Consider the following 11,597-nt stretch of genomic DNA (forward strand, 5'->3'; position numbering starts at 1 on the left):
CGGGGCGCAGGCCCGCGTGAGATTCTCGCGATTTCTGGGATCTGCGCAGAAAACGCGCTCGACGCAGTTCTCTGACGTATTTCCGTAGCGCCAGGGAAGAGGGAAGTCGTGGTGGTCGCGGGGAAGCGGGCAAGATGGTGGTCACCAGATCTGCACGGGCTAAGGCCAACATCCACGCTGCGTCGGCTGAAAGTTCCGGGCAGAAGGTAGGAAATCCCGTTTTCCCTACTTCTCCCAGCTCCGCAGAGCCGCATTCGGGCGGGGCAGCTCAAGGGTCGGGCTGAGGGCGAGAACTGCCGGCGCAGAGGACCCGAGCTTGCCGCGCGCTGCGGTCTGCCAGGCCCAGTCCTCAGCCTGTCACGGAAACTGTTTAGAGCTTGCCACGGTCTTTTAAGGCGATTTTTAATATGGAATAGGGTTAGGTAACTTTCTTTGGGTCGTTCAACTCTTTAATGCAGAAGCACAGCTCAAGCCTTTAAACCATACTAATAACACGGTACCTAGGAGGGCTAATTTCGCACACCATGCACAAGCCCCATTTAGGGGAGCTGGAGGAAAAGCTTCGTTTTCACGTGGGGAGGTTGGCTGCTGTCCAGCACCACCTCCTTAAGGCGTGACGAGGGTAGTGATGACGCCGCCTCGTGACTCTTCGTGGCGTTTAGTCGACTGATTCTGATTCTGCAATGCAGGGAACGGAGCGGCGGCGATTTTTTTCTGTATGTAAAGGTAAGGGTGGCGACCTTTTTCCATCAGTGTGTTCCTAAACACTTCGTTGTTCAGAGTTAATATTCCCCTTCTCCCCTCTTCTCCTGTAGGTGGGTCGAAATGTTGGTTTACCCGTTATATTTGACTTCAAGCAGAAAAATTTTAATTGTTCTGCTTCCCGAGGTTACATCTAGGAAGGATGAGGCAAGTGAAGTAAATGCAGGGTTGGACCCAGTGTTTAAATTTTGATTTATTTTTACTTTTATTTTTATTTGTTTGTTTTGGAGACGGAGCCTCACTCTGTTGCCCAGGCTGGAGTGCAGTGGCATGATCTCGGCTCACTGCAACCTCCGCCTCCCAAGTTCAGGCAGTTCTCCTGCCTCAGCCTTCTAAGTAGCTGAGGCGTGCGCCACCACGCCTTGCTAATTTTTGTATTTTTAGTAGCGACGGGGTTTCACCAAGATGGCCAAGTAGGTCTCGAACTCCTGACCTTCGTGATCTGCCCACCTCGGCCTCCCAAAGTGCTGGGATTACAGGAGTGAGCCATCACACCCTGCCGAATTTTGATTTTTTTAAAATCATGAATTGGGCGGTTTTTTTGTTGTTGTTTTTAAAGATTATCTTGTTTACTTGGTTTTAGCTTTTGGGGTCAGTACTTCAATTGCTTTGCCCTTGTTCCAGCCCTACCTAAATTAATGTGTGTTTTCTCTGCCTTGCAGAGTTCTGCTGCTAATGGGATTGAAGCACATCCAGAAAGTAGTACTGGATCTGATGACCGAACTACTGCTGAATCACAGACCACTGGGAAACAAAGTTCAATCCCTGGAACTCCTAAAACTAGAAAGAGAAAGAGCAGAACTACAGGCTCACTACCAGAGGGGACTGAACCATCTACGGATGGAGAGACCTCCGAGGCAGAGTCAAATTATTCTTCTGTGTCTGAGCACCATGATACCATTTTAAGAGTAACTAGGAGAAGACAGATCTTAATTGCATGCCCCCCAGTGTCCAGTGTTAGGAAAAAGCTGAAAGTAGCTCCAACAAAGGAGTCTTACACTGAGGAAGTGGTCTCTGAAGCAGAATCTCATGATTCAGGTATTTCTAGAATTGTGCTTCCCACAGAAGAAATGACAGGAACCAGAAGTAGTAAAGCTAAATCTCTGACAGATCCAAGCCAAAAATCTCATACAGAAGCTATATCTGATACTGAGATATCAAGCTCAGACATTTCATACTCTGAAATTGCAACTAGGAGAACAACCAGGAGTATGCAAAAGAAATTTAAGGCACATACTGAAAAGAAAGATAGTAAGATTGTACCAGGAAATGAGAAACAGATCATGGGAACACCTGTGAATTCAGAGGATTCAGATACCAGACATACTTCCCATTTACAAGTAAGATCTCTTTCTGAGATAAATAAATCAAATTTCTGTAATAATGACTTTGATAATAATTTCTTCCACAGAAATGTAGAAAATAAACTAACAGTGCAAGAACAGGCCAATGTTGAATCTCTTAAAGAAGTAAAACAGAATTGTAAGGATTTGGATGAAGATGCCAATGGAATAATAGATGAGGGGAAAAAAATTAATGAGAAAAGTTCTCAGCTGAAGAATTTTTCTGAACTTCAGGACACTAGTCTTCAACAGTTAGATTCTCAGAGACATTCAACTCCCCAAAATAAAAATGCTGTATCAGTGCACTCTAATCTGAACTCTGAGGCTGTAATGAAATCATTAACTCAAACATTTGCAATTGTAGAAGTAGGCAGATGGAATGACAAGAAAAAGAGCTCCCAAAAAGCAAGTGACCTGATAAAGTTTGGTGATTGTGGTGGTAGCGATGAAGAAGAATCCACAATTATAAGCGTCAGTGAAAACATGAACAATGAAAGGAATGTAGATTTTGAATGTGATACCAAACTATACACCTCTAGACCAAACACATCTCAGGATAAAGATAATTCTGTCTTATTAGTTCTCAGCAGTGATGAAAGCCAACAGTCTGAAAATAGTGAGAATGAAGAGGATACTTTATGTTTTGTTGAAAATAGTGGCCAAAAAGAGTCATTAAGTGAGGACACGGGAAGTATATCATGTGACAATTCATTGTTTATAATTGACACAACTCCTGGAATGAGTGCTGATAAAAATTTTTACCTGGAAGAGAAAGACAAGGCAAGTGAGGTTGCCACTGAGGAAGAAGAGGGAGAGGATGAAAAAAGTGAAGAACAATCATCAGACCATGATGAAAATGAAGATGAATTTAGTGATGAAGAAGACTTACTAAATAGCACAAAAGCTAAACTGTAAGTTTTTTCTTTATTTTACAAGCTTTTTGATACATGTATTTCAAGTGGTTAATTTACCATAAAAATATGAAATGTTAGCATGGGGAATGAGAAAAATCACTGCCTTGGGTTCTTCATGGAATAGCTCTTCTATCCAGCATTTCCCTTGTCTTTTTTGTTACCTATTTTAGTAATATTTTTCTGCCAATCATAGCTAAAAGTGCTCCTTTTGGTGACATGTTAGAAATCATCTGCTAGATGCAGTCACTCATGCCTGTAATCCCAGCACTTTGTGAGTCTGAGGCAGGAGGATCACTTAAGCCCGGGTAGGTGTTGGAGATCAGTCTGGGCAACATAGGGAGACCCTATCTCTACAAAAACTATTTTTTTTTTGGGAAGCTGAGGTGGGAGTTTTGCTTGAGCCCAGCAGATTGAGGCTGCAGGGAGTCATGATTGTGCCACTGCACTCCAGCCTGGACAAGAGGGAAATGTTTCGGGGGGGGGGGCGGGGGAAAGACATTATATGTTAAGATTTTTGTACGTGAAAGTCATATGTTAAGATTTTTGTGCGTGATTAAGAGCAATAAGTGGCTCACACCTGTAATCCCAGCACTTTGGGAGGCCGAGGCAGGTGGATCACTTGAGCCCAGGGATTCAAGACTGGCGTGGGCACCCATCTCTACAAAAAATTAAAAAAATAAAACAAACTGGGCATGGCGGCAAGCTCCTGTGGTCCTGGCTACTGGGGAGGTAGAGGTGGGAGGATCACTTGAGCCCACAAGGTAGAGGTTGCAGTGAGCTGAGATCACACCACAGCACTCCAGCCTCGGCGACAGCAAGACCCTGTCTCAAAAAAAAAAAAAAAAAAAAAATACAGTATGTTCTCTTTTGTGTCTGCCTTCTTTCACTCAGAATATTGTTTCTGTAATTCATCCATGTTACTGTGTATGCCAGTAGTTCATTCTTTTTATTGCTGGGTGTTACTCCATTGTATGACTATACAACAATGAATTTAACTGTTCAACTATTGATAGACATTCGGGTTGTATCCAGTTTTCAGTATTGTATTTATGTCAAATGATCATTTAAGGTTGAATGCAAACTTCACTTTGGGAGGCTAAAGCAGGTATATCACCTGAGGTCAGGAATTGGAGCCTAGCTTGGCTGCTGGGCGTGGTGGTGGGCTCCTGTAATCATAGCTACTTGGGAGGCTGTGGCAGGAGAATCACTTGAACCCGGGAGGCAGAGGTTGCAGTGAACTGAGATCGTGCCATTGCACTCCAGCCTGGGCAACAGAGCAAAACTTTTCTCCAAAAAAAAAAGATTGAGTGCAAACCAAGCTGGGTTATGGTGTCATCCACCTGTATATATATAGTCCCTTGGTTGGGACTATATATATACATTCAGGGTTGAGAATTGCTGCTAAGACACTGCACTAGAATGATTTCACTTTCCAGTAGAGGTTGATTATGCTTTCACTTACTCAGTGTATATGAATAATGAGGGAGGAAAGTTACTATAAGTCCAAGTATACTTATTAAAAGGACCCTTTCATAATATAAAGTAGAAATTATTATTACATAAATATAGCAGAAGCCCAGGTCAACTCTAGAAGATCCCAATTTGCTAGGTCTGGGGTATGACATTTGTATTTTTAAAACACTCCTGTGGGGTGGACGCTCATTGCTCTTGGAGACCCACTTTAGAGATATTAGCAAATACCCTTAGTCACCCAGGAAAAAACATTTAAATTTTGATAACTTGGAAGTTCAAGAACCTGCCTTTCTCAATGGTTTGAGAGATGGAGATGTGTACATTTATTAACTCACTACCTATATATGAAGTTGAATTGTCAGGTATATTTCCTTCTCTCCTTTTCTGTAATTCTTTATAAACCCCCTTTATGAAATCGATTGCTATTTTATATGGTCTTAATCTTCTTTTTTTGTTGTTTAAATGGAGTCTTGCTCTGTTGCCCAGGCTGGAGTACAGTGATGTGATCTTGGCTTACTGCACCTCTGTTTCCCGGATTCAAGCGATTCCCTTGCCTCAGCCTCCCTAGTAGGGCTTACAGGTGTGCACCACCACACCTGGCTATTTTTTTTGTATTTTTAGTAGAGATGGGGGTGCACCATTTTGGTCAGGCTGATCTCAAACTCGTGACCTCAAGTGATCCACCGGCCTCAGCCTCTCAAAGTGCTGGGATTACAGGTGTGAGCCACCACATCTGGCCTGCCTTAATCTTCTCTAAAAAAGTCTGGGGAGTAAATTTGGATGTGTTCCCCCAAAACCTTTTCTGTTTAATTCGTTATTCATCAAGAGTTTCTTTTAAATGAATCTATTTTACTAGATTTAAAATGCCCATTTTCAAGGGTTTAAGATCAGTTTGAGCAACATAGTGAGACCCTGTCACTACCAAAAAAAAAAAAAGGAAAGAAAAAATGAGCCAGGTGTGGTGGTGCGTACCTGTAGTCCCAGTCACCTAGGGAAGTTTAGGCAGGAAGATCACTTGAGTCCCAAGAGTTCAAGGCTGCAGTGATCACCACTACACTCCAGCCTGGGCAACAGTGAGACCCTGTCTTAGAAAATAAAATTATAAAATATATATTTATTCAGAGTTTTTTTTAGGAATTCCTTGGAAACATAAGATGCTTTTTTTTTTTTTTTTTTTTTTTTTTTTTTTAATCATTGACTGTACAAGGGAAGAGAAGAATAAGTGATTTTTTTAAATGCAATCCTGTTTCCATTTTGATTTAATTACTTGGTCTTTAAGTGATGATTTCTTTTTCAGTCTAAAGTTGACAAGCAGCAGCATAGACCCTGGTCTGAGTATCAAGCAGTTGGGTGGTTTGTATATTAATTTCAATGCAGATAAACTACAGTCTAACAAGAGAACCCTAACACAGATCAAGGAGAAAAAGAAAAATGAGGTAAGTTAATTCTCCTGTTAGGTTTTCACGGAAGTAACTAATCACTTTAGAAATCCTGGGTAAAAGACTAATTTTCCTACAGTGAAACCACATTGGCCTAATGTGTTAGTTTTTTTCCTCCTCTCTAAAACAGTCATTTCTTTTTACAATAAAATCCTGTCAATGATAATGCTTTAAAAATAAATCAATGCAGGGTCAGTGTTCATCATTTTACACCCATGAATAATGATCCCAGGGATTTTGTTTTCTTCTCCTTTCTTGCTATACTTTTAGTTTTTAAGTTCTTAAGTAATGTAGACTCTGTTGAAAATCTGAAAGCTGTGAATGCCTGCCTCTTCCACCAGGAAAAAATACACGTGTATATAGACATTGTACATACAATTTCAGAAGGAATTACTATTGGGGAAAACTTACACAAACCTTAGCTTTAGCCAACACCTTGCACTGCTTTCTCCCAAATCTATATTTTCTAGCCTGATGCCTCTCACTTTCACTTTCGGACCTATAAATCCAAGTGTCTGTTTGTTAATTTAGATGTCATCAGGCACTTGACCTCACTAATTCCCCTTTCCCTGCCTGCACCAGGAATCTTTTGTATTCTCTCTTCTGGCTAATGACAACAAAATCTATTTTCCCTTTGTAGTCAGTCACTAAGTCTCTAGGGGAAGATGCTTCTCTGCTTCTTCCTTTTCAAGTGACTGTCACCAGCTAGTGCAGGCCTTTGTTTCTCATCTAGACTATTCCAGTGGCCTTACTGATCTAGTTTTCATCATTTTCTTCAAGCCATCCTCCATATTTCTGCCAGATTTCTCTTTCTAAAAACACAGATCTGGCTGGGCAAGGTAGGTGACATCTATGATCCCGGCAATTTGGGAGGCTGAGGCAGGAGAACTGCTTAAGCCCAGGAGTTTGAGCCCAAGCTGGGCAACATAGCAAGACCACATTTCTCCTTCCTATCCCCCAAAACACACCACACACACGAATGTGACATGGTATTCACTTAAATCCTTCAAGGTACCTCTCTACCCCATCCCCAACTGTCATCTGCTCTGTTCTTGCCACTGAAGACTACTGTAGTTGCCTGAACCTGCTTTTCCCTAAGCGAGTGCAAAAAGAATTGATTGTTGCCTTTGGGGAACATTTTACCTCCAGTCCTGCCTCTACAGCCCCTCTGTGTTTCCATAGCATCTAGAGTAAATCTGATTCATTCTTGATCATGTGATACGTTAACTTACCATCTTTTATTCCTAAAACAGGGTTTTTTCAGTCTTTTTGGGCTGCATAATTTTGTTGTTAGAGGATGTTCTGTGCATTGTAGGATGTTTTAACAGCATCCCTATCTTCTGCCAACTAGATGTCAGTAGCATTCTTCCGTCTCCTTGCCACCACCAAAAATGTCTCCCAATTGAGATGCTCCCAATTGAGAACCACTGTCTTTGAGCCTAGTACAGTACTTGACACACAGCAAACTCTTAATCATTTGTTAAGTAAATGATGCCCCCTTTTATGAGTGATAGGAAAGCTTAGACGGCTACCTCTACCACACAGAAACTTCTAGGCCTGAGCCTGAATTGTGTGGCTGTTAATTTCTGAGTTGATCATTTCAAATGTCAGTCCCAAATTAATGCTTGTACTATATTCCTGTAAACTATGTTGAGGGCTGCAGAGCAGTCTTACTTGGTTCTCGTACTGAGAAAAATGCTAATTAGCCTGAGGTTCTTTTAATCACACAGAATTTTAGGAGAATATAATCATCCTAGACAAGTAACAAAAGTACAGAAGTCATTTAGGAAAAGATAAACAGATTTGACTGTACAAATGTATTTTGGAGAAATGTGGTTTCCCTATGTTACCTAGGCTAGTCTTGAACTGCTGGCCTCAACTGATTCTCCTGCCTTGGCCTCCTAAAGTGTTGGGATTATAGGTGTGAGCCACTGTGCCCAATCTTTTTTTTCTTTTTCCTTTTTTTTTTTTTTTTTGGTGGGGGGAGACAGGGTCTCACTGTGTCACCCACGCTAGAGTGAGTGGCTGTCATAGCTTGCTGCAGCGCAAGTGATCCTTCTGCGTTAGTGTCCCGAGTAGCTGGGACTACAGGTGTGTGCCACTATTCCCAATTTGTGTGTGGGGTGTGTGTGTGTGTGTGTGTACAGTCAGGGTCTTGCTATGTTGGCCAAGGTGGTCTAACACGCCTGGCCTCAAGTGATCCTCCTGCCTTGGCCTCCCCAAAGCACTGGGAATATAGATGTGAGCCACTTTGCTGGGCTGACTAAACAAAATTTTAAAACTTATATAACTTTAAACTATTGAAAAACTTATGTAACATTCAGATATTATTTTAAAACCAATTTTATGTTTTTATAGCTTCTGCAGAAAGCCGTCATTACACCTGATTTTGAAAAAAACTACTGTGTTCCACCATATAGTGAATCAAAGTATAACCTTCAGAAAAAACGCAGAGTAAGTACAGCAACTTAATTAAAATGCTTAGATATGTTTGACTATATATTTTCAGCTTATACAACATAACTGCACAATTAAACTCTTATGTATCTGTTGGTCTATATATGAGTCCAAAGAAAATAATTACAGATTTCTAAGGGCTATAAAATATAGTACCATAAATACATTATGTATAGATAGTCACAGCCACAGTAGTGCATATATAGGTAGAGCTTTTTTTTTTTTTTTTAATAGATTGCTTCTATCTGCCGTTTCAACTAGTTATCCAGAGAGCTTGGAGGAAAGTTGAGGATGGTACTCTAGTAATGTCACTAATATGGAGCATCCTGGCACATGCGAGGCACTTTAGACTAAATATTTGTTGTATGAATGAAACAAAAATAACTTGCTAGAAGTTTTCAAAAGAATAGTAATTATTTTTCAAATCTGAACCCCCCCAAAAAAGAAAAAAAAGAGTAGTAATATTTTGTTTTATTACAGAAATAACACAAGTTTCTGGATCATTGTTGTGAGTGGTTTTATGAGACTCAAGTGACTGAATAAAAATGTTTACGTTTAAGCTCTAGAAATGAAAGCGTTTTTATACATTCTTTTACCACATATGGTCTGTGGTAGACAATAAAAATTGAAGTTGTGTATTATTCTCCCAGCAAGTCAGCAGTTACTCTCTCAGATAGAAAATAGATTTTAGGCCCGGCGCCGTGGCTTATGCCTGTAATCCCAGCACTTTGGGAGGCTGAGGTGAGTGAGTCACGAGATCAGTAGTTCAAGACCAGCCTGGCCAAGATGGTGAAACCTCATCTCTACTAAAAATACAAAAATTAGCCAGGCATGGTGGCGGGCACCTGTAATCCCAGCGACTTAAGAGGCTGAGGCAGGAGAATCACTTGATCCAGGAGGCAGAAGTAGCAGTGAGCTAAGATTGCGCCACTGCACTTCAGCCTGGGAGGCAGTAAGACTCCATCTCAAAAAAAAAAAAAAAAAAAAGATTTTAAGGAGCCCTCATTTACGAAGCTGATAATCCTGTGCCTAATTTAGCAGAGAAGTCACTTTTTGTGATTTAATCCCTTTTATCGCTATGATTCTGGAGATAAATGCTTTCTATAAAATAACCATTTGTTTTTAATTCACAGAATTTTCTGTATATGTTACTTCAGTGGAAATGAATTCTATTCTCTTAGCTGTTAGAATGTTTATTTTTGAAATCTGAATTTCAGAAAGAACGACAAAAAACGGCAGGGGATGGCTGGTTTGGTATGAAAGCTCCAGAAATGACAGATGAACTGAAAAATGATCTTAAAGCACTGAAGATGAGAGCCAGCATGGACCCGAAAAGATTTTACAAGAAAAATGATAGAGATGGCTTTCCCAAGTACTTCCAGGTATTAAGCAAACAGAATAATGATGATGATCTGTGGATTTTAGTTTTTGGAAGGCACTATAGTGATCTTTAAAGTTTACTCCTAAAGTAGAGGATATTTCTGTTGTGCCTGCATAATGTATCGACCATATCTTCATAGGCCATGTAATAATGGCCATAATACAATTCAGCCACTATTAATTTGATCACATTTAGAGAGACAGTGTTACAAATGGTTTCCAGGTCAGCTCTCTAAAACTTGTTGAACCTGTAAAGTTCAGTATGTGAATGTAAGAGTAGTACTAGCCTAAGAGCAAGAGTCCATACAGGATGGAGGGAAAAGAGGGTATGATGTGTACTAATTCAAGTCGGTTTTTAAAATGTTTTCACCTGTTCATGTTATACCTCTGCTCAGAAATGTTAACTGATGAATTATGACATACAGGATTGAGTCTATATCCCTTAATAGAGCCATTAATAACTAGTTCACCTGCCTTTTGTCATTTAGCCCAACAAATTCCAACACATTCAGCTACTCAGTCTTATAAGAATGTGTACATACCAGTTCTTGCATTATTTGACTTTGCATATGCATGATTCTTATTTGCTTGGTGAAATTTTACCTATACAAATTCAAGCTAAAATGTCATTCTTTGTTAAATCTTCCTTACCTTTCTTAGGTAGAATTGGTCAGTTTATCTTGAGAGCATCTGTAGTGTTTTGTTCAGCACATCCCCCCGTTATGCTTTAATTTTTTAGTTACCTTTCTCTGGGGCTTCCTTAAGACTGTAGGCTCCTCACTGCGGGAACCAGATGTTCTAACATGTAACATAGCGTCTGGTGCATAGTGGTCACTGTAAATTTTAGTTAAGTGAGTGTATGAACAAATGCAGAATGATCACTAAGTAGGCTAAGCTGGCAGCCTTTGTGATTACCTAGGAAACCAAATAGGTATGTAGTAGAATTTATATGTCTAACTCATTGATTTGGGAAACTAGAACAAAAAGTATATATTATCTGTTCCACTTTTCTCCTTTAGTTATACTGTTCATCATGAATTTAGTGTTTAGCAAAGAAATTTTGGATCTACTATAAACTAATGAAGAAGTATCATTAGTAGCACCAGTGTGCTAGGTTTTTTTTTTTTGTTTTTTTTTTTTTTTTGGCTTTAAAAAATGGCAAAATTTACATTACTAATGTAAGCTTGTGCTGTCCATTCCTTTCTCTAAATATAATTAGAACTACACTGAAGTATGAAAGCAGCTTGGCACTCAGGTAATACATGACTTATTTCAATCAATTGTTCACAGATTGGAACCATTGTTGACAATCCAGCTGATTTCTACCATTCACGAATTCCCAAGAAGCAAAGGAAAAGAACTATTGTGGAAGAACTTCTGGCTGATTCTGAGTTCAGAAGGTAAAGGAATTTATATTTATTTTGTAATATGTATACTGTGCTTCGAAATATGTGTAAACTTAAAAATTTCAGATAATTTAAAAATACTCATTTAAAATAACCCATAACCTTAACATGAATATATATTTCTATGAAAATAAATAATGTAGTGCAAATCTCTTTAATGCCTGGCTTAACTAAAGACAGAGGCTCATACCTGCTTCTACAGATACCACACATCACATAGACCCTGGAAAACACTGCACACTCATGAGACAATGATGGTCAAAAAAAGCGATTAATGCCTTAGTATTCTTGAGAAAATAGTTTTAAAATAGTTTTTATCTAATGGATTCCTTGAAAGGGCCGATTCCACAGACCACATTTTGAAAACCATTAGTTAATTCTAAGAAATATATATCATACTGTGCATTTTCAGGGTAAGTGTGA

The 11,597-nt window shown here is 39.7% G+C and overlaps 1 protein-coding gene across 1 annotated transcript in view; it reads left to right on the plus strand.

Moving 5' to 3' along the window:
- Positions 1–77: 77 nt before the first annotated feature.
- The window catches only part of DNTTIP2 (deoxynucleotidyltransferase terminal interacting protein 2), a 21,322-nt gene continuing 9,802 nt past the window's right edge, over positions 78–11,597 (plus strand). Inside the window, exons 1-6 of the mRNA XM_003933289.4 lie at positions 78–206; positions 1,425–3,016; positions 5,790–5,928; positions 8,290–8,385; positions 9,606–9,770; positions 11,059–11,168. Of these exons, the coding sequence (XP_003933338.1) occupies positions 135–206; positions 1,425–3,016; positions 5,790–5,928; positions 8,290–8,385; positions 9,606–9,770; positions 11,059–11,168 (2,174 nt within the window). The 5' untranslated portion in view covers positions 78–134. The remainder of the gene's footprint in view (positions 207–1,424; positions 3,017–5,789; positions 5,929–8,289; positions 8,386–9,605; positions 9,771–11,058; positions 11,169–11,597) is intronic.

The sequence above is a fragment of the Saimiri boliviensis genome, chromosome 11 (genome assembly GCF_048565385.1).
Source record: "Saimiri boliviensis isolate mSaiBol1 chromosome 11, mSaiBol1.pri, whole genome shotgun sequence".
NCBI lineage: Eukaryota > Metazoa > Chordata > Mammalia > Primates > Cebidae > Saimiri > Saimiri boliviensis.